Here is a 27573-nt window from a genome sequence, read left to right on the forward strand (position 1 = left end):
CTTCCCGTCGCAGAGAGGCACCCACGCCTTCGCTGGATCGGTAAGTACCTTGCTACCCCCTCTGTCTGTGACATTGTATGTCCGGGGGTGTTTTTGGGGCCTCTGTCAAGGGGATGGCAGTCTGCCTGGAGTCTGTGTTATCCCCCTCATGTCTGTGTGTCTGGGCCCCGCGTGTCCCTCCCGGTCCCTGCGGGGGCGCTATTGCGGTCAAGCCGCACTGTAGGGGGGTGGTGGAGGTCCCTGAACCCCACGGTAATGTTTTGTGTACTTTTGGGGGTGCAGGCATGCTTGTGGGGGCCGCTGCGGTGCAAAATCGCGGGGCCGCCATTTTGGGTGTGGGCAGGCTGTTTTGGCTTCAGTGTGGGCATTCAGCAGCCATTTTCCCTGTAGTGTATTCGCTCCCTTTCGGGCGCCATCTTTAGTGGGGCAATGTATTTGTGCATGTGCTCGGCTGCCATTTTCCCGTAGCCTCCCCATAGCTTTACATTGGCAACCATTTTTCCTTGGCTCAAGTCCTATTTTGGCCTCTAGCTGTGTGACATCATTTCCTTTTTCTAGGCATTCGGATCGAGCTGCAAGCGTGGTACTGTACAGCTACACTTCTGGGGGGCTTTTTCTGCTGTTTTTCAGGGGATATTACCTTTTGCTGTCAGTTATATTCCTCAGTGTTTGGTACTTCAGGCTAGTCCTCATTGCCGTGGGATTCACCGCTATCGGGGATTTAAAGGGCCAGCGCCAAAAAAATGTTATCGAGTCAGGACAGCAAATTCCCCCCAGCCCTGGTGGAGGGTTCAGGTACGCCTGAATCTTCTGTGATGGGCTCCCTTACTGCTGCACTTGCGACTTTAACGTCTAAAGTGGATCTGTTGATGTCTGAGCGGGCTTCTAAGAAAAGGCCCAGGCTTTCTCATTCATCTGATTCAGAGCTAGATATGGTTGCCATGGACAGTGTACACCCCCTGAGGGGTCTGTCTTCTCAATCGGAAGGAGAGGCGGGGGATGAGGAGGGGAAAGACTACCCCCCCCCCCCCCCCGGGACAGCCAGAGAACGCGCTGCTATGTCTGCGCTTATTAGTTCTGTTAAAGATGAACTACATTTAGAGGATGAGCCCAACCCTTTGGGTAAGTGGTCACAGGTGTTTCCCTGTCCCGCTGAGTTTCACGAAACTGTGAACGAACAATGGCGCAATTTGAAGCGGTTTCAGTACCGTTATTCCTTTGCGTCTCCAACGGATTCGCGCTGGACCGTGGCCTCTAAGGTGGATCACACCTTAGGTGTCCAGGTTGAACAAGGCCACTCTAATGCCCGTGGAGGATTCCCCGGTGTTTAGGGACCCTACGGATAGACGGGTGGAATCTTTAACTCGCCTTATATGGTGGCGGGTTCTTTGATGAAACCTGTTTTCGCCTCTGTAATGGTCTCTCAGGCTGTGGTAGAGTGGGCCAAGGTGCTCAGACGCACCCTTGTGGCTGATTCCGCCCCTCCTGCTACTTTGGAGATGGTGGACCAAATTATTCAGGCGGTTCTATACCTGTGTGACGCGGCCTTGGATGAGGCCCCTTTAGTCTCACGACTATCTGCTGTTGCAGTGATTATCCGTCGTATGGTATGGCTGAAGAACTGGTCGGCTGACCAGACTTCCAGGAAGAGGGTGTCTGTCATCCCTTATGCAGGGAATCGTCTTTTTGGGGACTCCCTGGACGAGTTGGTTAAGGGGGTCACTGGGGGCAAAAGCTCTCTGCTGCCTCAAGCTCCCAAGGGTAAGTTTCCGCGGTAAGCCCCAGGGTGGGTACGGGGAAAAATCAAGAGAGCAGCCTAAAAACATCAAATGAGGATAAATGTAACCGATCTAAATTACGAGGCTTGTATACCAATGCCAGAAGTCTGGCCAACAAGATGGGAGAGCTGGAGCTGCTGATGTTTGAGGAGGACTTAGATTTTGTGGGGATAACTGAGACTTGGTTCGACAGCTCTCATGATTGGATGGCGACCATTCAGGGGTATTCCCTTTATCGCAGGGATAGAGAGGGTAAAAAAGGGGGAGGGGTATGTCTGTATATTAAGAACAGTATACAGGTAAATATGAGGGATGATATTAATAATGGAGCTATGGACGAGGCAGAATCCCTATGGGTAGAGCTTCAAAGGGAAGGCACGGTGGGGAAGGTAATATTGGGCGTATGCTATAGGCCCCCCAACCAGAGTGAGGAGGGGGAGGCGGACCTCATGTTACAGATAGGATTGGCAGCAAGGATGGGAAATGTCATTATAATGGGGGACTTTAATTATCCGGATATAGACTGGGCAGAAGGAACCGCGCACTCAGCCAAGGCTAGGCAGTTCCTAAATATTTTGCAGGACAATTTCATGGGTCAGATGGTGAATGCACCGACAAGAAACAATGCGGTACTTGACCTACTGATTACCAACAATGCAGACCTGCTCACGGATATAGAAATACGGGAAAACTTAGGGAGCAGTGACCATAGGTCAATTGGTTTCAGTATTAATTACAGTAATAGGAAACACAAGGGTAATATTAAGACGCTGAATTTCAAAAGAGCCAATTTCCCTAAACTGCGCTCACTGCTAGAAAATATAAAATGGGATAGAACCCTGGGAACAAAGAACACGGAGGAAAAATGGGAGTGCTTCAAGAGCATACTTAACAAGGGGGTGGGCCAGTGCATTCGACTGGGAAATAAATTTAAAAGAACAAAACTAAACCCTGGGTGGCTAAACTCCAACATAAAAATGTATATTAGAGCTAAAGAAAAGGCCTTCAAAAAATACAAGACTGAGGGGTCAGTGGCAGCATTTAAGCATTATAAAGAGTGTAATAAGAAATGTAAAGATGAAATCAGGGCGGCTAAAATAGAACACGAGAGACATATAGCGGAGGAGAGTAAAAAGAACCCCAAGAAGTTCTTTAAGTATATTAACAGTAAGAAAGCGAGGCCAGAACACATTGGCCCCATAAAAGATGATAAAGGAAAAATGGCCACTGAGGACAGAGAAAAGGCGGAAGTGTTAAATAATTTCTTTTCTTCAGTCTTCACAAAGGAATCGGGGGTCTACACGAACCCAGCTTGTAAGGCCGAACTAAATAATACACCTCAGGAAGTGCCGCCATGGCTAACAGAAGATAGACTTAGAGCTAAACTAGAGAAGCTTAACATAAATAAATCCCCGGGACCGGGTGGCTTGCACCCGAGGGTTCTTAAAGAGCTCAGCCAGGTGATTGCCAGACCATTATTCTTGATCTTTAAGGATAGTTTACAGACGGGTATGGTGCCAGCTGATTGTAAAAAAGCCAACGTGGTACCAATATTTAAAAAGGGGCCGAGATATATCCCGGGTAACTATAGGCCGATCAGCCTAACATCTGTAGTCTGCAAAATATTGGAGGGGATGTTAAGGGACCACATACAAGACTTTAGTAATGAAAACGGTATTATAAGTATTAATCAGCACGGATTCATGAAAAATCGTTCGTGCCAAACCAATCTATTAACCTTCTATGATGAAGTGAGCTGCCACCTAGATAAAGGTAAGCCTGTGGATGTGGTGTATCTGGACTTTGCAAAGGCCTTCGACACCGTTCCCCACAAACTCTTACTGTACAAACTAAGGAAGATAGGTATGGACCATAAGGTGAGTACCTGGATAGAGAACTGGCTCCAGGGGAGAGTACAGAGGGTGGTGATTAATGGGGAGTACTCGGATTGGGCGGGTGTGGAAAGGGGGGTCCCCCAGGGTTCTGTCCTGGGACCAATCCTGTTTAATTTATTCATAAATGATCTAGAGGAGGGGATATCTAGTACAATCTCAGTATTTGCGGATGATACTAAATTAGGCATGCCAATATCTTCTATGCAGGATGTGGAAACCTTGCAAGCGGACCTGAACAAAATAACGGAGTGGGCAACTACATGGCAGATGAGATTTAATGTTGAAAAATGTAAAGTAATGCACTTGGGGGCCAGAAACCAGAAAGCAAGCTACTCGCTAGGGGGGGAACCTCTGGGTGAGTCTAGGATGGAAAAGGACTTAGGGGTACTGGTAGACAACAGGCTTGGCAGTGGCATGCAATGCCAGGCCGCAGCAAGCAAAGCCAACAGAATACTGGGATGTATAAAAAAGGGGATTCACTCCAGAAATAAAGAGATTATTCTCCCGCTCTACAAGACTCTGGTCCGGCCACATCTGGAGTATGCTGTCCAGTTCTGGGCACCGGTCCTCAGAAAAGATGTGCTGGAACTGGAGAAAGTCCAGAGAAGGGCAACAAAAATAATTAGGGGGATGGAGGACATCAGCTATGAAGAAAGACTACAAGCCCTGAACTTATTCTCTCTGGAGAAGAGACGATTGAGGGGGGATATGATATCAATGTACAAATACTGTACTGGCGACCCGAGCATAAGGAACAAACTATTCAGAGAAAGGAGATACAATAAGACACGTGGCCACTCACTAAAACTAGAGGAAAGGCGGTTTAACCTTAAAGTGCGTAAGGGGTTCTTCACTGTAAGAGCGGTAAGGATGTGGAATTCTCTTCCACAAGCAGTCGTATCAGCAGGGAGCATTGATAGTTTCAAAAAACTGTTAGATGGACACCTTAAAGACCACAACATACAGGGGTATACAATGTACGGCTAAAAGCAAACACACACACACACATCATAGGTTGAACTGGATGGACTGATGTCTTTTTTCAACCTCACTAACTATGTAACTATGTAACCTTCCTTTAAACCTAATCAGGGGTCCTTTCGTGCCTTCAAGGCACAGGACAAGGGCAAATCCTTCAAGGGCCCTGGTGCCCAGAAGAAGCCTTGGGCGGGCAAATCAAAATCCGGATCCAGGATCTCATCGCCCAGGGGGTGATCATCCCGGTACCTCATCGGGACAGATTTTGGGGGTTTTACTCAAATCTGTTCACGGTGCCCAGAAAGGAGGGCAAGGTGTGTCCAATTCTGGACTTGAAATCTCTAAACCGCTTTGTGCGGGTTCAAAAATTCCGTATGGAATCCCTTCATTCAGTGGTACCCTCCCTGAGCCCGGGAGATTTCCTGGCTTCAATCGACCTCAAGGATGCCTATCTACACATCCCCATATTCGAGGGTCATCAGAGGTACCTCCGGTTCGCAATCGCGGAGGAGCACTATCAGTTTATGGTGTTACCCTTCAGTCTCGCTTCGGCTCCAAGGGTGTTTACCAAAATGTTGGCTCCTGTTCTGGCCCTGTTGCGGGCACAGGGGATTGTGATCCTGGGATATCTGGATGATCTCCTGTTAAGATCGAGTTCCAGTCCAACTCTGTTGCGCAATCTGTCAACCACGGTTCAGAAGCTCCAGGAGTTCGGGTGGACCATCAACTTTCAGAAGTCGACATTGTCCCCTTCTGTTCGTCTCCCTTACTTGGGGATGGTCCCGGACTCCGCCCCTGCAAAAGTTTTTCTGCCGGAGGACAAACTCCGGACTCTACAGAACGAGGTCAGGTCCCTCAGGGAGAACGAATCCTCATTGCTCAGGACCCTGGGTTTGATGGTGTCAGCCTTCGAGGCGATACCATTTGCGCAGTTCCACATACGATCTCTCCAAGCGGAGATCCTGGCCAGGTGGGACAGGCATCCTCATTCCTTGGAAAGGAGGATATCTTTAAGTCACCAAGTCAGAGAAGATCTTCTGTGGTGGCTTCAGTCTCCAGCTCTGACGGAGGGAAAATCCCTCCGGCCGTTGTTGTGGACAGTGATCACCACGGACACCAGCCTGTCGGGCTGGGTTGGCGTTCTGGGCACTCTGTCTGCCCAGGGCATTTGGTCGGAGGAGGAGTCCTCCCTGACGATAAATATCTTGGAACTGCGAGCGATCAGACTATGCTTGCTTCGGTGGTCGGATCATCTTTGGGGCCGCCCTGTGCGTGTGCAGACGGACAACGCAACTGCGGTGGCTTACATCAATCACCAAGGGGGCACCAGGAGTGCCCGGGCAGCCCAGGAAGTGACCAAAATTCTGTCTTGGGCCGAGACACAGGTCCCGGCGATTTCGGCAGTTCACATTCCAGGTGTGGAGAACTGGCTGATTATCTGAGCCGCCAGACCCTGGACCAGGGGGAATGGTCCTTACACCCGAGGTGTTTCAGATGCTGTGTGTGCGTTGGGGATCCCCGGATGTGGATCTGTTTGCGTCTCGTCTAAACAACAAGGTGGGAAGGTCCGTGGCAAGAACACGCGATCCTCTGGCAGACGCCTCGGATGCGCTGGTGGTGCCTTGGAATTGGTATCGACTGATTTTATGCCTCCCCCCCCCCGATTCAGTTGTTGTCCAGGTTCCTTCGAAGGTTGGTCTCAGAACTGAAGTTGGTGATTCTGGTGGCCCTGGACTGGCCGCGCTGGTCTTGGTACGCGGACATCATGCAACTGGTCGTCGAGCCTCCCTGGTGGCTCCCGTTACGAGACGCTCTGCTGTCTCAGGGGCTGATCTTCCATCCTGCTTTACAGTCGCTGGCTTTAACGGCATGGCTGTTGAAAGCCAGGTCCTGAGAGATCGGGGTCTCTCGTCGGCAGTCATTCCTACCCTACTCAAGGCTAGGAAGGCCTCTTCCAGTAAGATCTATTACCGTGCTTGGGAGGCTTATTTTGCCTGGTGTGAATCGCGGGGGTTCCATCTTCGCTCCTTTTCGGTGGCTAGGGTGTTAGCCTTCCTGCAATCTGGTGTGGACCAGTGTCTTGCTCTGACCATTATTAAGGGTTGGGTCTCTGCGCTGGCAATCCTTTTCCAGCGCCCTTTGGCGTCAAACTCTTTGATACGCACCTTTATTCAAGGAGGGCGTCATCTGGCTCCCCCTAGGAGAGCTCTTTTACCTGTTTGGGACCTGAATTTGGTCCTGTCCATTTTGCAACGTCCTCCATTTGAGATCAGGGAGATTCCTCTGCCTGTGCTGTTACGGAAGGTTGCCTTTCTGGTGGCGATCACATCTGCCTGCAAAGTGTCAGAGTTGGCGGCCCTATCTTGCCGCTCCCCTTACCTGGTTGTTCATAGGGATAAGGTGGTCTTGTGACCTCACCAATCTTTCCTTCCTAAGGTGGTATCCGATTTTAATCTTAACGAGGACATTGTCTTGCCTTCGCTCTGTGCGAATCCTAAGCATCCTAAGGAGTTTGCCTTGCATTATTTGGATTTATTCCGGGCGATCAGGGTGTACCTGTTGTCTACTAAATCCTATATAAAGTCGGATTCTCTTTTTGTCCTTCCCGAGGGCCCTCGGAAGGGTATGGTTGCATCTGCAGCAACCATTTCGAAATGGATCAGACAGACGATTGTACAGGCCTATTCAATTAGAGAACGGGTGCCGCCCTTCCCTGTCAAGGCGCGCACTACCAGCGCGGTGAATGCGTCATGGGCCTTCCGACATCAAGCTTCGGTGGCCCAGGTGTGCAAGGCAGCAACTTGGTCGTCTGTGCACACTTTTTTCCAAATTTTACAAACTTGATGTTTTGGCATCGGCAGATGCTTCCTTTGGCCGCAAAGTTATTTGCGCTGCAGTGCCTTGAGGGGGACATGGAGTTAGCCTGTCCCCGTCTGTTGGGGTTTGTTTCCCCTTTGTTGATTTGCTTTCCTGGGTTCGTTTGCTCCTGTTGAGCTGTTACCCAGCGTTTTTTGCCTTTCTGGTTCAGATAAGGTTCCTTTCTCTGACCTGGGTGCTGCGTTGCCTTTGTGACGGTTGCGCTTCCCACCCCTCATGTCTACACTGCTTTGGGACATCCCATAAGTGAAGACTGTATGAGTGGGCGGCGACTGTCAAGAGGACATAAGAGAAAACTGAATTTTTGTAAGAACTTACCATAAAATTCCTTTCTCTGAGTCCTCCGACAGTCAATTAGGGGTCAGGTTCGTCCTTTACCTGTTAAGGCATACTCTACTCGGGCGCTTGGTGTCTCCTGGGCCTTCCATCATCAGGCGTCAGTGATGTAGGTTTGCAAGGTGGCCACCTGGTCATCTGTGCACACTTTCACAAAGTTTTATAAGGTGGATGTGTTAGCATCTGCCCATGATTCTTTTGGTAGCAAGGTTTTGCAGGCTGCTGTTTAGAGGACCTGGTCCTCTTTGAGGGTGTATTGTTTTTTCCAGGTGAGCTCCAGTTGTTTGTGGTTGAGCTCCATGTTACCTGGTTGGTTACGGTTTAGCCTTGGGAATTTATTCTTGCTGTTCCCACCCCTCATGTTTGACACTGCTTTGGGACGTCCCAATAGTCAAAAAGATAAGGAGCTGTGTCCGTCAATGAATAAAAGATAAAATGGGATTTTTGATTTATAGAAAAAACTATTTCTCTGATGTTCATTGATGGACACCGCACCCACCTCTCTGTGGAGTTGGCTTTCTTCTGAGTGCCTATAGCTGAAAGTGGGAGTATACTCCCTGGGACTGCCCCATAGACGTAGTCAAGCTTTTTCCTGCCTAGTGTCCTACTCCTGTAGGGGGCAGTATAACCAATGGTCAAGAAAATAAAAAAGTGTCCGTCAATGAACATCAGATAAATGGATTTATGGTATGTCAAAAATCCCATTTTGGCTGTGTACTCAAGTTTTTTACTTTAGGCATAGACCTTTTCGCTACAGTTTAGGTCTCCTTCATTTGGTTTATATTTCTCTGTTCAGAGGTTTATACCTGCAGCCACCTGTAATGTTCTTGATCAGCCCTTTGCTTGTCCTATCTTCTTTGAAATCCCAAGTCCCCCCCTTTGTATATTGTTTGCTTCAGATTACGTACATCAGTTCTTGCTTATAATGGACTGGCTATCTTTTAAAGTTGATGCAAACCCTTACACAGTGTATACACATTGAAGTGACTAGCCTTAGTGATGCACAGAGATGAAACAAATCCTCCTACATAAAGCTGGCCATTCATTAATTGAAATTTGGCTTGTTCACCTGGTTGCGATCAAATTTTGATCCATGTATGTTCAATTCTGTTCATGAGATGTCAATCTAGCAATCAAAATTTCATGAGTAGGCTTGTTTGATTAGCAAATAATGTATACTGATGGTAGGGGAGTTGCTCTGTCAGAATGCAGTGACTCGGTGGGGAGGGTTTCCCCATCCACCTGGAATGTATAAATGGGGAAATCTATTGTTAATTATTTGAATTGGCTAGCTGGAAAAAAAAAACTGAGCCATGTATAGCCAGCCTTAGTTACACCTTTTTATCTCCAGCTCTCTCTTCTGTGTTTTACAACACTGTAAAGATCACTCACTGGCTGATTTAAAAAAAAGAAAATCTATGGCTTGGGTAACTCAAGATTTCCCTACCATAGAGAGATTAAGACACTCCTTTCAGGAAATTTGGACTTTGTCTCTCGACAGCTGTTCTTATCTAGGATAGGAACAAGCAGGAATACAGGACAAAACACTGCCATGCCTTGGGCATGTTGCTGTAAGAATATTGCTGACCTTTCTGCATTTTAAGGTCTGTAAATCTGTTATACGGTTTGATGAAGATGGCAAAGGAGGCCAGATACAGTGATTTTTTTATTTTTTTTTTATTAGATTTCGAAACTGCTACATAGTTGTCATTGGTTATAATTGCCTCATTTCATATACAGGTGCATCTAAAAAAAATTGAATATCTGAAAGGTATTTTATTTCAGTAATTCAATTCAAAAAGTGAAACTCATATTATAAAGCTTTATTACACACACAGTGATATATTTCAAGCATTTATATATTTTAATTTTGATGATTATGGCTTACAGCTAGTGAAAATCCCAAATTCAGTATCTCAGAAAATTTGAATATTGTGAGAAAGTTAAATATTGTAGTCTCATGGTGTCACACTTTAATCATCTAATTAACTCAAAACACCTGTAAAGGTTTCCTGAGCCTTTGAATGGTGTCTCAGCCCCCATTCACATCGGGCCGGTTGGACATTTGACATGTCAAATCTGAGCATATTGGCGGCAACGACTCCGTCCAAACCGGTGTGATGCTAACTTTGCTTCGCCGCATTGATTCCCAAAAGTAGTTACTGCACTTTTGGCAACTTTGTGGGCGACTGCAATAGACCTCTGTGCATGAACCTGCACAGATGTCTCTCAAATCGTCCCTGAAGTCAGACTGAAATGTCAGTTTTTGAAACCATGCAAGTTCAGCTAAACTGGCACAATTTCAAACCCACCCTCAGTGTGAACATGGGCTTAGTCTGGTTCCGTAGGTTACACGAATATGGGAAAGACTGCTGACTTTACAGTTGTCCAGAAAATGGTCATTGACACCCTCCACAAGGAGGGTAAGTCACAAAAGGTCATTGCTAAATAAGCTGGCTGCTCAGAGTGCTGTATCCAAGCATATTAATGGAAAGTTGAGTGGAAGGAAAAAGCGTGGTAGAAAAAGGTGCACAAGCAACACAGATTACCGCAGATTTGAGAGGAATGTGAAGCAAAGGCCATTCAAGAACTTGTGGGAAATTCACAAGGAGTGGACTACGGCTGGTTGTCAGTTCTTCAAGAGCCACCACACAGACGTATCCAGGACAAGGGATACAACTGTCGCATTCCTTGTGTCAAGCCACTCCTGAACTAGAGACAAAGTCATAAGCATTTTACCTGGGCTAAGGAGAAAAAGGACTGGAGTGTTGCTCAATGGTCCAAAGTCCTCTTTTCAGATGAAAGTACATTTTGCATTTCATTTGGATATCCAAGGTCCCAGAGTCTGGAGGAAGAGTGGTGAGGCACAGAATCCAAGTTGCTTCAGGTCCAGTGTGAAATTTCCACAGTTGGTGATGATTTGGGGAGCCATGTCATCTGCTGTTTTTGGTCCACTGTGTTTGATCAAGTCCAAAATCCGTGCAACCCTCTACCAGGAAATTCTAGAGCACTTGATGTTTCTATATAAAGAGTTTCACTTTTTGAATTGAATTGCTAAAATAAATGTACTTTTTGTCATAGCAATTTTTTGACGTGCTCCTGTATATGAAAGGAGGCAATTCAAATGAATAACTATGTAGAAGTTTTGAAATCTCATTTTTTGACATGTACCTGTGTGTGTGTGTGTAAGTTATATAAACTGCTCAAAAAAAAAAAAGGGACACTCATTTAATCAGAGTATAGCATCAACTCAACTAAACTCCTGGGATATTGATCTGGTCAGTTAATTAGCAGAGTGGGTTGTTAATCAGTTTCAGCTGCGTTGGTGTTAATGAAATAAACAACTGGGGCAATAGATGGGAAACAATGAGATGACCTCCAAAACAGAATATTTTTTCAGGTGAAGGCCATTAAAAAGTTTTTCCATACTCATCTTTTCTGGCCGTTTTTCACTAGTTTTGCATTTGGCTAGGGTTAGTGTCACTACTGATAGAATGAGGCGATACTTGGACCCTATAGAGGTTGCACAAGCAGTCCAACTCCTCCAGGATGGCAAATTAATACGTGCCATTGCCAAACGGTTTGCTTTGTCTCCCAGCACAGTCTCAAGAGCATGGAGGAGATTCGAGAAGACAGGCAGTTATTCTAGGAAAGCTGGACAGGGCCATAGGAGGTCCTTAACCCATCAGCAGGACGAGTATCTTCTCCTTTGTGCAAGGTGGAACAGGATAAGCACTGCCAGAGCCCTTCAAAATAACCTCCAGCAGGCCACTGGTGTGTGTGAATGTCTCTGACTAAACAATCGGAAACAGACTTCAGAAGGGTGGCCTGAGGGCCCAACTTCCTATACTGAGCCCTGTGCTCACTACCCGGCACAGTGGTGCTCGATTTGGCATTTGCCATTGAACACCAGAATTGGCAGGTTCGCCTCTGGCGCCCTGTGCTTTTTTCAGATGTGAGCAGGTTCACCCTGAGCACAAGTGAGAGATGTGAAAGGGTGTGGAGAAAATTATACTGCCTGTAACATTGTTCAGCATGACCAGGTTGGTGATGGTCTGGGGAGGGATATCCATGGAGTGACCTGCAGACCTCTAAATGCTAGGCAATAGCACCCTGACTGCCAATTCGGTATTGGGATGAAATATTTGGATAAATTGTCAGACCCTACGCTGGTGCAGTGGGTCCTGGGTTCCCCCTGGTGAATGCCAATTCTCTACCTTATGTGGCGAGAGTATGCAGCCAGTTCCTTGAGGATGACGGAATTGATACCACTGAATGGCCCCGACGCTCGTCTGACCTAAATGCAATAGAACACATCTGGGACATTATGTTGTGGTCCATCTTACATCCCCAGGTTGCACCTCAGTCTGTTCAGGGGCTCAGTGATGCCCTGGTCCAGATCTGGGAGGAAATACCCCAGGGCACCATCCATCGTCTCAAAAGGAGCATACCCTGACGTCATGTAGGAATGTAGTCTGTAGTAGGCTACCTATAGCGCTTGCTAAAATTGATTTAAATAAAGGTGTTCAGTAAAATGTTGATAATAAATAGATAAAGAATCCTCTAGTTGTATATAGTGATATACACAAAATAATTCATACATAAAAATTCATTAAAGGTGACTGTAGTGAAAATATCATATAGTGATATACACAAAATAATTCATACATAAAAGTCCATTAAATGTGACTGTAGTGAAAATATCATAAGAGAGTTCAATAAGGTTCCCAAAATTTTAAAATCCAAAGTAAATGGTGAGTCTCTTGTGCAAACAATGCTTATTCACAAACAGTAGGTGCAAGTGCTCAACGTGGTGATTTCTCAGTTTGCTCTGTGATTATCGGTGCAGCTTCTATTTCCACCGTGATAAATGGTAAGAGTGGGTCACTTACCAAAAGGTGTGGGTCATGTATGCCTTATGGCATCATTATGGCATAAGGCATACATGACCCACACCTTTTGGTAAGGGACCCACTCTTACCATTTATCACGGTGGAAATATAAGCTGCACCGATAATCACAGAGCGAACTGAGAAATCACCACGCTGAGCACTTGCACCTACGGTTTGTGAATAAGCATTGACTCACCATTTACTTTGGATTTAAAAATTTTGGGAACCTTATTGAACTCTCTTATGATATTTTCACTACAGTCACCTTTAATGGACTTTTATGTATGAATTATTTTGTGTATTTCACTATATGATATTTTCACTACAGTCACCTTTAATTTTTATGTACGAATTATTTTGTGTATATCACTTTATATAACTAGAGGATTATTTATTTATCTCTTTTTTTTTAACATTTAACTGAACACCTTTATTTAAATCAAGCGCTATAGGTAGCCTACTACAGACTACTTTCCTACATCCCGTTCACATTATCTCTATAGCAGCTGCTGCAAACGCACATTTTTGTACCCATTTATTTATTTTATTTATTTATTTACCTACCCTATTGATTTATATACTCAAATATTTATCTTAAAACACCAGGCGTGGGGCATATACTCTAGTATATTCCTTACATACCCTGACATCAGGCATGCATACAAGCACATGGGGTCCATACAAACTACTGAGTACCATTTTTAATTTGCTGCAATTAATTATTTATCAAAATGCACTAGACTGCTGCATCATTTTTTCACTTTGATTTTTCAGGTGTCTTTGAATTCATCCCTTTGTAGGTTGATCATTTTGATTTCCATTAAACAATGTGGCATCCTTTCATTCCTAACACAATACCCAGTCCATATCAGTATAGATATCCAGCATATTTTTCCTCATTGATTTTGAAGTGTTCCTTTAATTTTTATTGAGCAGTGTGTGTGTGTGTAACACAATTTTTTATTATTATTTATAAATATATATATATATATATATTTTTTTTTTTTTACTCAGGCTCAAGATTCCTATCAGACTCCTCAAAATCCTGCGATGGTTCCCCGACCCAGTGAACTCTACTACAGTAAAATAGGTCCAGCTCTCAAAGCGGTTGGGCTGAGCTTAGATGTGTCTCGTCGAGATTGGCCTCTTAATGTGATGAAGTCTGTACTAGAGGAATTAATGGAGTCCACTCCTCCAAACCTGCTGGCTAAAGAATTGTGGTGCTCATGTGCCACAGCTGATGAGTGGTGGAGAGTTACGCAGGTTAGAAGGGATTTATTTGCTTTTGCATTGCCATCTTAGGGCTAGTACACACCACCTGCAGCTCAGTGCCTTTTTTTTTTTTTTGCATCAAAAACGTAGGTTGTATGGTTTCAATGGAACGTAGGTTGTATGGTTTCCAATGGCATAGTTAACACCAGAGCTTAATGGATAAATGAAAATAATAAAAAACACGCACGCCACTGATTATGATGTGAAGAAAATTATGTGATAGGAGGAAATTGCTGCTTCTTCAAAAACCCTTAGAGGTGTAAGACATACTCAGTGTGCAATTTCTGAAAGTGCAATACTCAGTGTTACTGTGCAAAAAAAAGTGCTCGTGCATATAGTGTATATATGTGTGTTTGTATATATGTGTGTGTATATATATATATATATATATATATATATATAGATATATATATATACACATATATATATATATATATATATATATATATACACACACGTGTAGAGTCACACAATTACTAGTCATCATAAACTAGAAACCATAAACAGTCCAAAATGTAAGTCCCATGTGCGAATATGTGACAGCCAAAACATGGTGACTATCTGTTGTGCGAACAGTAGTGGTGGCACCCTCCGAACACTGCGTAACTGTGGAAAAAATGCAGACTCTCCAGAATGGAGTTGATCTTTGTTGGTTTATGACAACTAAAGATCAAAAAGCGCTTTAGAATCTCCATGGGTTAGATGGCTTGTGTCCCAATGGATGGAATTCCTGTTGGTAGTCTGAGGGCAGGATAAGGAAGAGGACTCCTCATAGTGTAGTATATGAAAGCATTCCGTGTTTATTTTGAAGATTAGAAAAACGTATTTACAATCCCAACAGACACAGTTCAATTATTCGATTCAGATGACGTCATTTCTGTGACAAAACGCGTCAAGATGACACGCACGCTGCCTCGTTCTGGGCCCGCTCTGGAACGCACGCCACCCGTCATACTTCCGGGAGCCCTTTACAGGCTACGGCTGACTGCGGAGGTACCCATTAGGACACGGGAGACAGTGCAGGCCATTACTTTATAATTGAACTGTGTCTGCTGGGATTGCAAAAAAGTTTTTTAATCTTCAAAATAAACACGGTATGCTTTTATATACTACACTTGAGGAGTCCTCTTCCTTATCTTGCCCTCTGAGACTACCAACAGGAATTCCATCCAATGGAAGACACAAGCCATCTAACCCACGGAGATTCTAAAGCGCCTTTTGATCTTTAGTTGTCATAAGCCAACAACAGAAAAACTCCATCCGGTGAGTCTGCATTTTTTCCAGTTTGGCGGTGTTCGGAGGGTGCCACCACTACTGTTTGCACAACAGATAGTCACCACGTTTTGGCTGCCACATATTTGCACATGGGACTTAAATTTTCGACTATTTATTATTTCTAGTTTATGAGGACGAGTAATTGTGTGACTCTACACGTGTGTGTATGTATATATATATATATATATATATATATATATATACTATATGCACTTTTTTTTGCACAGTAACACTTTGAGTATTGCACTTTCAGAAATTGCACACTGATCATGTACATTCATATGTTCTGATTTTATTTATTTATGCACTTGAAGTTTGCACAGTATTTGCATTTTGGAATAGTGGAGCACTTTATTCACTAGGAGAATTTAGCGCTGCCTTTGCATATTCATATGTCCTACATCAGAGCTTGCAAAATGCACTGTACTGCATCAAAAACACAGCGCGCAGAAAAGCATCTGGAACACAGCCAGACTGCATTTCTATGGTGTGAGCTGGCCCTTATGTTTTCGATCTTTGATTATCATATATTTCTTCGCATACTGAAAAAGGGTACATGTAATGTGTGTGTATGTGTGTGTATATATATATATATATATATATATATATATATATATATACACACACACACACACAGTGATAGCTCGGTTCGTGAACTGACTCTGGTCGCGAACCGAATTGGTCGTGAACCGAGGCACATTTTCCCATAGGGTTCAATGTTAATCCGTTCTGACCTTTTTTTTTTTTTTTTGGTTTTTGAAGCACATAAATATGAAACCGATTACAATACACATTAGTACAGTATAGTAATGTATAAAGTACAGTAAAGTCCAGTACAGTAAGCACTCAAACGGGTGAACTGTGCAATACAGTAAGTACAGTATTGTACAGAAGTACTGTACAGTATTGTACAGTACTGTATGTGCTAAAAAGCACACCAAAAAGCAAAAAGTGTCTTCACAGTACTCACAGTACTTCTTTCTGTGTCTTTTTCTCTCCACGATCTTCCTACAGGAAGTCACAACCATGTGACAGCCTGGAAATAGCATTAAAATGGCCGCGGCTCCTGTTCGTGAACCGAAGCGGAGTTCGTGAACTGGAGCATATTTTTATGAACTTTTCTGTTCGTGAACAGAAGCGTTCGTGAACCAAGGTATCAGTGTATATATAATCTCACAAAAGTGAGTACACCCCTCACATTTTTGTAATTATTTTATTATACCTTTTCATGTGATAACACTGAAGAAATTACACTTTGCTAATATGTAAAGTAGTGAGTGTACAGCTTGTATAACGGTGAAAATTTGCTGTCCCCTCAAAATAAATCAACACACAGACGTTAATGTCTAAACCGCTGGCAACAAGAGTGAGTACCTCTTTGTGACAACACAAGTGGAAATGTCCAAACTGGGCCCAAAGTGTAAAATTCTCTTACGTTCTCCGACAGTCGCCGCCTCCTCTAAGTCATCACTATTGGGTATGACTTCTGCTCCGCAGGAGTAGCTAGGCATAAGACTTAGTCAAAAGAACAAAGGCATTTGCTTATACACACCCATGGGGGCTGTCCCACTGGTCAATACCCCCCTGCAGTGACCACTCCCAACTCAGTTTCTTTCTGCCTAGCGTCAGGAGTAGTTAGGCTTCCCTGTGCTGGGGCTACAGTCTCAGCCTTTCTAATCTTTTTTTTATTTGATTTTCTTTGAAAATGTCAGTTTTTTCTTTGAGTTACTAGCTGTTTATTTTGTCAGCTTTAGTTTTAGTCGATTCTTCGGATGAAGATGGATTCATGCGGAGCTGGGAATCTGACTGACCACCCTGGTTCTCCAGGGCAGAGGGACCCCCAGCCCGCCATCGAGCGTTCAGCCATGGTTCGTTCTGGCATTATGAACGACCCATCCCTGCTCGCAGCAGGGATGCAGCCGTGAGGTGGCTACCTCACTGGACACATCTGCGGTGCTGCAGTGTAATGTCCTTGGCTAATGGCATTCCCTGTCAGATGAGGACAGCGGCTTTCCGTTCTGAGAGGCTCCCCACGCCATCTGGTAAAGGTAAGTACTTCTGTGTGGGACCTCTGTCTGGGGTGGCAGTCCTGTGTTGCTGTGTGTCCCCCATGTCTGTGCCAGTGTGGGCCTCCCTGTTGTGATCCCTGCGGGGGTCTTTTGTACATACGCTGCGCTATGGTGCTGTGTGTTTGTGGGAGCCCTTTTCCCTGTGTCACTTAGGTGCTTTCACTGGGGGTGCAGACGATGTGTGTGGCGGCCGCAGCGGGGAAATAACGCGCGGTCCGCCATCTTTACTTTGGGCTAGCATGTTGGCTTTACTGTGGGCTGATTTTACATGCTGTTTTGGCGCCGTCCTGCGCCATCTTGCGTGTGGCAGAACGATCGTTCCGCACATGTTCGGCCATTTTCCCGAAGTCTCCCATTCAGTCCTATGAGCAGCCATTTTCCCTGAGTCCTTTGCAGCTTGTAGTTCAGCCTCTCATCACCTCACTTCCTTTTCCTCTGAAGCAGCGATCTAGGTGGTAACACTCTGTGGGGCTCTGCAGACTGTCTCTTCCATAACCTTCTGTTTTCATTTCTGGCTCAGTTTTCTTCTCCTATTGGGGGTCTTTTGTCACTGTTCATATAGCGGTGGGCTGCGCACTCCGCAGCGGTGTTAAAGGGACAGTACCCTTTTTATTGCATCATTTTTTTCACCTTGGGCAATGGATTCTCAGGACAACAAATTCCCTCCAGCCCTGGTGGGGGACCCCAGTCCTGCTGTGGCCCCTGTTATGCCTGATTTGGCCACTGTAGTGGCGTCCTTAGTGTCCAAAATGGAGATGGCTGAACGTGCTGCTAGAAAGAGGCCCAGATTATCTCTCTCCTCTGATTCAGATGGTGATATGGCTGCTGCTGCGGCGGGCGTGCCCTTTTCAGGGTCTCGCTCATCCTTAGACCCGCTGGGGTCTGAGGGGGAGGTGGAGGGGGTTGAGGATTCTCCTTCGGGGCGCGACCATGGATGAGTTGATTGTTTCTATAAAGGAAACCCTACATTTGGAGGATGAGCCCAATCCTCCGGGCATTGTGTCCTCATTTGGGACACACAGGACCCGCAAGTCGGCGCAGGTTTTTCCCTGCCCCGCTGAGTTTCATTACACTGTTAATGAACTGTGGCGCACTTTAAAACGTCCATTCCTGGTACCTAGTCGGTTTAAATTACTTTATCCCTTTGCACCGGCTACGGAATCGCGATGGTGTGTGCCTCCACAGGTGGATCACACTGTGGCCGTGTTAAACAAGGCTACCTTGATTCCTACTGAGGAGACCCCGGTTTTTCGGGATCCCACGGACAGACGGTTGGAGTCTCTATCCCGCCATTCCAACACGGTGGCGGGTTCCTTGCTCAAACCTGTTTTTGCGTCCGTCTTGGTGGCTCAGGCGGTTTCTGATTGGGCTAAGGTGCTTAGGAGCAACCTAATTGATTCTGTTCCACCTGCCCGGCTGGCTATGGTGGATCAAATTCACCAAGGAGTCATGTATTTGTGTGATGCGGCCTTAAATGAGGCCCCTTTGGTAGCACGCCTATCTAGTGTTGCGGTGCTTAACCGTCGGCTGATCTGGCTGAAGAGCTGGTCGGCTGACCAGTCATCACGGAAAACAGTTGCTGATTTTCCCTATGCTGGTTCTCGCCTTTTTGGCGAGGCATTGGATACCTTGGTAAAAGGCGTCACGGGGGCAAGAGCACCTTGCTGCCCCAGAACCCGAAGAACAAGCCCTTTCGCGGCAAACGGGGTTCCACTTCCTGACCCAATCAGGGGTCCTTTCGTGCCTTTCGGAATCAATCCAAGGGCAAGCCCTTCAAGGGCCAAGGTAGCCAGAAGAAGCCCTGGGCGGGTAAGCAGAAGTCCAGCAATGCCGGCTCGGCGGGGCAATCCACCTCAGCCTGAAGGGGCGCCCTCACCCGTCTCAGGGGTGGGGGGACGTTTGCGTGGTTTCCTCCAACCTTGGCTGCTCCAAATTTCGGACAGGTGGGTTCAGGAAATCATTCGGTCAGGGTACAAGATCGAATTCCTTTCCCGGCCGGCGGACAGATTTTTTCCCTTGAATCTTCATTTGCCTCGGGGGCGTCTGCAGGACCTGCATCAAGCGGTGCAGGACCTTCTTGCTCAGGGGGTGATTGTCCCGGTGCCTCATCGGGACAGGTTTTGGGGATTTTTATTCAAATCTGTTCATTGTGCCCAGAAAGAAGGGCAAGGTACATCCTATTCTGGACCTGATAAGCGCTGAATCGCTTCATGCGCGTTCGGAAGTTCCTTATGTAATCTCTCCATTCGGTGGTGGCCTCCCTGAGCCCAGGGGAATTCCTGGCCTCTATAGAGCTGAAGGATGCGTATCTGCACATCCCCATTTTCGAGGGTCAGAGGTACCTTCGGTTTGCTATCGCAGAGGACCACTATCAGTTTGTGGCGTTACCTTTCGGTCTCGCTTCGGCTCCAAAGGTCTTTACCAAAGTGCTGGCACCTGTTCTGGGCCTGCTAAGGGCACGGGGCACTGCGGTCTTGGGGTATCTGGACAATCTCCTGCTACGATCGAGTGTCAGCCAGGACCTCCTGTGCGATCTGTCCACCACGGTACAGACGCTCCAGGAGTTCGGATGGACCATCAACGTACAGAAGTAGACTTTGTCTCCATCGGTTCGTCTTCCCTATCTGGGGATAATCCTGGGTTCTGCTCAGGCAAAGGTGTTCTTGCCAGAGGACAGGCTCCGGACCTTGCAGGACGGGCTCAGGTCCCTCAGGGACAACCCGTCCTCATCACTCAGGACCTGTATGCGGGGCCTGGGGTTGATGGTGTCGGCCTTCAAGGCGATACCCTTTGCTCAGTTTCACATGCAGGCTCTCCAGGCGGAGATCCTGGCCAGGTGGGACAGACTGCCTCAGTCCCTGGATCTGAGTGTCTCCTTGAGGAGTCAGACCAGATTGGCTCTTCTGTGGTGGCTCCAGTCCCCGACGGTGGCGGAGGGCAAGTCCTTCCGTCCGTTGTTGTGGACAGTGATTACCATGGATGCCAGCCTGTCAGGCTGGGGTGGAGTCCTGGGCACACTGTCTGCCCAGGGCACTTGGTCGGAGGAGGAGTCATCCCTCCCGATAAATGTGCTGGAATTGCGAGCGACAAAACTCTGTCTCTTCCAGTGGTCGGACCGACTTCGGGGCCGTCCTATTCGGGTACAGACGGACAATGCTACCGCGGTGGCTTACATCAACCACCAAGGGGGCACCAGGAGTGCCCGGGAGGTGACCGACATTCTGTCTTGGGCCGAGACTCATGTCCCGGCAATCTCAGCAGTTCACGTTTCGGGTGTGGAGAATTGGCAGGCCGACTATCTGAGCCGCCAGGCCCTGGACCAGGGGGAATGGTCCCTACACCCGGAGGTTTTCCAAATGCTGTGTGCGAAGTGGGGATCCCCGGACGTGGATCTGTTCGCATCTCGGCTGAACCACTAGGTGGAAAGGTTCGTGGCAAGAACACGCGATCCTCTGGCGGACGCCTCGGTTGCGTTTGGTGGCCCTTAGCATCAGTATCTTCTGATGTATGCCTTTCCTCCGATTCGGTTGCTATCCAGGTTCCTCCGCAGGTTAGCCTCGGAACCGCACCTGGTGCTTCTGGTGGCGCCGGACCGGCCACGCCGGTCCTAGTACGACGACGTTGTTTACCTGGCAGTGGCGCCGCCGTGGTGGCTGCCAATGGGGGAAGATCTCCTATCTTAGGGTCCGATCTTCCATCCTGCTTTACAGTCGCTGGCTTTAACGGCCTGGCTGTTGAGACCCAGGTCCTGCAGGACAGGGGTCTCTCCCCTGGGGTCATCCCTACCCTCGTCAAGGCTAGGAGAACTTCCTCTGGTAAAATAGATTACTGTACTTGGAAGGCCTATTTCGCCTGGTGTGAGTCCAGGGGGTTCTCCCCTCTCTCGTACTCGGTGTCGAAAGTGTTGGCCTTCCTCCAGTCGGGGGTAGACCAGCGCCTGGCGCTGGCCAAGATAAAAGGCCAGGTGTCCGCACTGGCTATTCTTTTCCAACGCCCTGTGGCGTCTCATTCCCTGGTTCGTACCTTCATTCAAGGTGTGCGACATTTGGCTCCTCCCAGGAAGGAGCCCTTACCTCCATGGGACTTGAACTTGATTCTGTCTGGGTTACAGCGTGCTCCCTTTGATAACATATGGGAGATATCGTTACCTCTGCTGTCTAAAAAGGTTGCCTTTTTGGTGGCGATCACTTCGGCTCGCAGGGTGTCGGAACTGGCAGTGTTTTCTTGCCGCTCTCCGTATTTGGTGATTCACAAGTATAAGGTGGTTTTGCGTCCGCATCCCTCCTTCCTTCCCAAGGTGGTCTCTGAGTTCCACCTTAATGAGGACTTTGTCCTGCCTTCGCTTTGTACGAAGCCTAAGCATCCTAAGGAGGTTGCTCTGCATTCCTTGGATGTTGTCAGGGCGATCAGGGTTACCTGTCATCTACGGAATCCTTTCGGAAGACGGATTCCCTCTTTGTCCTTCCTGAGGGACCTCGGAAGGGCATGGCTGCAGCATCTGCAGCAACTATTGCCGAATGGATCAGACAAACCATTGAACAGGCTTATGCCTTGAAGGAACGGGTTCCACCCTTCCCTGTTAAGGTGCACTCTACCAGATCTGTGAGTGCGTCCTGGGCCTATTGGCATCGGGCCTCGGTGGTCCAGGTGTGCAAGGCTGCGACTTGGTCGTCGGTGCACACTTTTTTCAAAATTCTACAAAGTAGATGTTCTGGCATCAGCTGATGCCTCCTTTGGCCGCAAGGTTGTCAGTGCGGCAGTGCCATGAAGGACCCTTGTTTTTTATGGGTCCCTGGCTGTTGGTATTTGCTTTCCTGGGCTGTTGCTCCTGTGGAGCACTGTTTTCTGTTGCCCAGCAGGTTCTCTTACTGTGCATATAAGGTTCCTTTCTCTGATGTCGGTACTGCATTGCCTTTTCTACGGTTGCGTCTCCCACCCCTCATGTCTATACTGCTTTGGGACATCCCAACAGTGATGACTTAGAGACGGCGGCGACTGTCGGAGGACGTAAGAGAAAACGGAATTTTTGTAAAATCTTACCTGTAAAATTCCTTTCTCTGAGTCCTCCGACAGTCGCCGCCCCCGCCCCTCTTTTGGGGTTGTGTTCTTATTACCTACTGCTATGCTACCAAACTGAGTTGGGAGTGGTCACTGCAGGGGGGTATTGACCAGATGGGACAGCCCCCATGGGTGTGTATATGCAAATGCCTTTGTTCTTTTGACTAAGTCTTTATGCCTAGCTACTCCTGCGGAGCGGAAGTCAATACCCCCAACAGTGATGACTTAGAGACGGCGGCGAAAGGGATTTTACAGGTAAGATTTTACAAAAATTCAGTTTTGTGGTTATTTCATTATAAGTGTTGTTATATTTGTCTGACCTACACGTGCCTCTTTGATTTAATTGTAAGCAGGATGACTGAATGATCAAAATCAATGTCAAACTGGCCAAAACAATCAATTTCAGTGGGGGTTGAATAATTTTGAACACAACTGTATATATATATATATATATGTATGTGTGTGTATATGTATGTATATGTATATATATATATATATATATATATATATATATATAATTTTTTTTTTAATTATATATTTATTTATTTTGCAGTCCTACGCCAGATCAACAGCTGTAATGTCAATGGTTGGCTATATCATAGGTCTTGGTGACAGGCATTTAGATAATGTTCTGATTGACATGACAAGTGGGGAAGTAGTTCACATAGACTACAATGTCTGCTTTGAAAAAGGTAAATATCCATTCTCCTGCGGTAAAGGACTATCACTTAGAACTGAGCAGTGTTTTTTTGAATGCTTATCCTGTATGTTATTTTTTGTAGGGAAGAGCCTACGTGTTCCTGAAAAGGTTCCCTTCCGAATGACCCAAAATATTGAAAGTGCACTGGGCGTGACAGGGGTGGAGGGAGTTTTTCGTCTGTCTTGTGAGCAGGTACATACAATACTTTTACTTATGGCCTCTTGCACATTGCTACCTTAAAACACTCAGTTTTCAGGCATATGTTCTTTTATTTTATTTTAACTGATCTAAAATTAAGCCCGTTGTTTACAATGTGCCTGTACACACAGGCACAAAAACAAGCGCTGTGTTATAAGTAACAGAAGGAATTCAAACATCTGAGTTCCCGGTTAGTATTTTGCGCCCATATGCGCAAACACATGGGCAGGAATACGTATAAAAATGCCTAAAATGAACACCAGAAAATACGTCATGCCAATTTGTTATAGCTTTGCTTAAAATTGATTTTTCAGAATGTTCATTGGGAACCCAACATACCTATCCTGCCTCCAGGAGGATGGTCACTAAGCATTATGTGTATCCTTCCATATAGGAAGTTTTAGTTTACTGTGTAAGGTGGTGGTTGGACATGCTATTTTTAGCATCTAGGTTCAACAAAGAATAAATTACACTACTCTGCAGTTTTACATATGGGGTGATACTTTTTCTGGCTTTGTTTGAATGTCTGCACTGGAGCCCAGCACTGTAATAATGAATAATAGAACACCCTGTAATACTGACAATGAGGTTTTTTTTTTTTTTTAGAAAAGCTAGGGGATGCCTATTTTTTTTTTTTTTTTTCACCAGATTTGGCCCAAGGCATCCGGCCTATCATCAAAATAAGAGGTTTAACCACTTTAATACAGGGCAGTTAAACACCTTCCCGCCCAGACCAATTTTCAGCTTTCAGCGCTCTCACACTTTGAATGACAATTGCTCAGTCATGCTACACTGTAACCAAACAAAATTTTTATCATTTTTTTCACACAAATAGAGCTTTCTTTTGGTGGTATTTGATCACAACTCGGTTTTTTTTTATTTTTTGTGATATAAGCAAAAAAAGAGCAAAAATTGTGAAAAAAAAACACTTTTTTTTAGTTTCTATTAAAACATTTTGCAAAAAATTAATTTCTCTTACGTCCTCCGACAGTCGCCGCCTCTTCATATTCGTCACATATGGGGTATTAGACTTTGCTCCGAAGGAGTAGCTAGGCAACAGAATATGTTAACAATAAAGCTTTAACATATCCCACCCTCAAGGGGTGGTCCCCTCAGTCAATACCCTCCTACTTCCTGCAACCATATCTCAGTTTTAATGTCTAGCTTGTCAGGAGTGGCTGGCTCTCTCTGTGCTGGGACTTTTTGTCCCAGACTCTTTCTTCTTTTTAATATTTTGTTTGAGTTTTCTCTCTACCTTTACTTAGCTGTTATTTTTGTCAGCATTAGTTAGTTCTTCGGACGAAGAGGATCATGCGGACTGGGTCTCGGGCTGATCCCCCTGGTCGCAGGTCGTGGGTCAGTGGCTTCCCAGTCTGCCATCGAGCGTTCAGCCAGGTAACGCTCCTGGCACAGTGAACGACCCATCCCTGTTCGGTGCAGGGATGATTGGTGAGGTGGCTACCTCACCGGACGCTGTGCGGTTTCTTAACCTCCATTATGTGCGTCTTGAATTGCGACTCTCCCTGCCTCATGTGCAGCGGCTTGTTCGCCTGTGCGGGTTCCCCACGCCATGTGAGGTAAGTGTATTTATGTGGGGACCTGTCTGTCTGGGGGGGTCTCAGTCTGGGACTGTGTAACCTGCCTTTAATCACACTGCTTGTCTCCCTATCTCTCGGCTGCATGCTGTGGGCTGCAAGGGGGGGGGGGGGAGCTGTATGACACTGTGTGTGTCAGGCTGGGCAGTGTGAGGTGCTGTGTGCTGTGGGGCATGTTTTTTCTTGGCATGTTTGGGCATATACAGCGATCGCTGTGGCGATCTAACATGTATCCTTATATTGGGATGTAATGTGTGTGTTTTTTATGCACTGTGGAGCGGCGTTTTCGGCGCCAAACGACGCCATTTTACCGGCGCCCGCTCCGTGGTTTACATGCACGGCGGCCATTTTCTTGTAGCCTCCATAGGCTTACATAGAGCGCCCTGGCAGCATCACTTCCTCTCTCCTGGAACACCGATCGAGGCAGCAGCAGCAGCGGGGTCTCCTCAGGTTTTATCCTTCTGTTCTTGTTATCCATTGCCTGTACTCAGTTTGTATATTCCCTGTGGGGGTCTCATTGTGCCTGAGTGTGGTGCGGTGGGCTGCGCTTGCCGCGCTTGCTAAAAGGGGGCAGTTAACCCTTGGTTGTCTGGCATTACAGGGGCAATGGATTCTCAGGAGGGCAAGTTTCCTACAGTATTGGTGGAAAGCCAGGGGACCGCTGTTTCCCCCCCAGGGGGGGATTTAGCCGCTATTGTGGCTGGCCTTGCTGCCCAGGTGCAAATGCTGGTGGCTGCTCAATCTACTAAACGGCCCAGAGTTGCTCTGTCCTCTGATTCTGAGGGTGAAGGTGATGGGGCTGTTCTGGCAGGGACCCCCCTATCGGGGTCCCGCTCCTCTCTTGATCTAGTGGGGTCTGAGGTAGAGGCTGAAGTTGAGGGGGTTGATAATTCTCCCCCTGGCTCGCCTGAAGAGCTTGCAATCATGGATGAGTTGATTGCTTCCATTAAGCAGACGCTACGTTTGCAGGACGAAGTGTGTCCCCCCGCTGCTTTGGCGGCTTATGGGACGCAGAGAAAACGCAGGACGCCGCAGGTTTTTCCCTGCAATGCTGATTTTCAGCGCGCTGTTAAGGATCAATGGCGCGATCTGCGCAAGCCTTTTGCGGTACCAAGTAAATTCAAGCTGCGTTATCCTTTCTCGCCTGCCACTGATGAACGGTGGTGTGTGCCTCCGCCAGTGGATCATGCAATTGCGGTTTTGAACAAAGCCACTGCGATTCCTGCAGAGGGTTCCCCTGTTTTCCGTGATGCCACGGATAGGAGACTGGAGTCTCTTGCCCGTCATACTTATTCTGTTACGGGCTCTATGCTTAAGGCTCTGTTTGCTTCTCTCATGGCGGCCCAGGCGATCGCAAGTTGGACGCAGATGCTTAGGCGCGTCCTAGTGGCCGATTCGGCCTCGGCGGCGACCCTGGATATGGTGGATCAGATCCACCAGGGTGTCATGTATCTGTGTGATGCGGACCTGGACCTGATTCCGTTGGCTGCACGTGTGCACAGCGTGGCGGTGTTGTCTCGCCGCCTGGTTTGGTTGAAATGTTGGTCGGTGGACCAATCTTCACGTAAGACCTTAGCCAATCTACCTTATGATGGGTCTCGCCTTTTTGGGGAGTCCCTGGATGTGTTGATTAAGGGGATCACCGGGGGTAAGAGCACTCTCTTGCCCCATTTCCCCAAGGCTAAGGGGGCTTCTGGGAAGAAGCATGCTAATTTTCGGCCCCCTCAGGGGTCCTTTTGTGCCTTTCGGCCGCACTACAAGGGCAAACCGTTCAAAGGCCAAGGCTCTCAGAAGAAGCCCTGGTCTGGGAAACAGAAGTCCGGCCAATCCGGACCTGCTGCCCATAACAGTTCGGCCTGAAGGGGCGCCCTCACCCAGTTTTGGGGTGGGGGGACGCTTGCTCGGTTTTCTTCAGCCCTGGTTGGCCCGTGTGCGGGACAGATGGGTTCTGGAAATCGTTCGATCTGGTTACAAGATCGAGTTTCTCTCTCGGCCGGAGAGCAGATTTTTTCCCTCAAATCTTCAACTGTCTCCAGAGCGCCTGCGGGATCTGCACCTGGCGGTGCGGGACCTGAGGGCTCAGGGAGTGGTGGTTCCGGTGCCTCATCGGGACAGATTTCGGGGGTTTTATTCCAATCTGTTCACCGTGCCCAGGAAGGAGGGCAAGGTTCGTCCGATTCTGGACTTGAAGCCTCTGAACCGCTCTGTGCGGGTTCGCAAGTTCCGCATGGAATCCCTGCGCTCGGTGGTGGCTGCCCTGGTTCCGGGGGAATTCATGGCCTCCATCGATTTGAAGGATGCGTACCTTCACATCCCCATATTCGAGGGTCATCAGAGATACCTTCGATTTGCCATTGCGGAGGATCACTACCAGTTCGTGGCGTTGCCCTTTGGTCTCGCCTCGGCTCCGCGGGTCTTCACCAAGGTGCTTGCACCGGTTCTGGCATTATTGAGGGCCCAGGGCATTTCTGTCCTGGGGTATCTGGACGACATTCTGGTTCGGTCTGCGACCAGACAGGGTCTGGAGAAGGACCTGTCTGTCACAATGCAAACTCTGCAGGAGTTTGGTTGGACGATAAATGTTCCAAAGTCGACACTGAGTCCGTCGGTTCGTCTCCCCTATCTGGGAATGATACTGGACTCGGTGCAG

The 27573-nt window shown here is 47.2% G+C and overlaps 1 protein-coding gene across 4 annotated transcripts in view; it reads left to right on the forward strand.

Moving 5' to 3' along the window:
* The window catches only part of SMG1 (SMG1 nonsense mediated mRNA decay associated PI3K related kinase), a 795166-nt gene that overhangs the window by 578988 nt on the left and 188605 nt on the right, over positions 1-27573 (forward strand). For all 4 annotated transcript variants that reach the window (XM_082260927.1, XM_082260924.1, XM_082260925.1 and 1 more), the window contains exons 42-44: positions 13771-14019; positions 22984-23122; positions 23213-23322. In XM_082260927.1, coding sequence (XP_082117053.1) covers positions 13771-14019; positions 22984-23122; positions 23213-23322 — 498 coding nt within the window. The remainder of the gene's footprint in view (positions 1-13770; positions 14020-22983; positions 23123-23212; positions 23323-27573) is intronic.

The sequence above is a fragment of the Pelophylax lessonae genome, assembly GCF_965119305.1.
Source record: "Pelophylax lessonae genome assembly, chromosome: 6".
In the NCBI taxonomy this organism is placed as follows: Eukaryota; Metazoa; Chordata; class Amphibia; order Anura; family Ranidae; genus Pelophylax; species Pelophylax lessonae.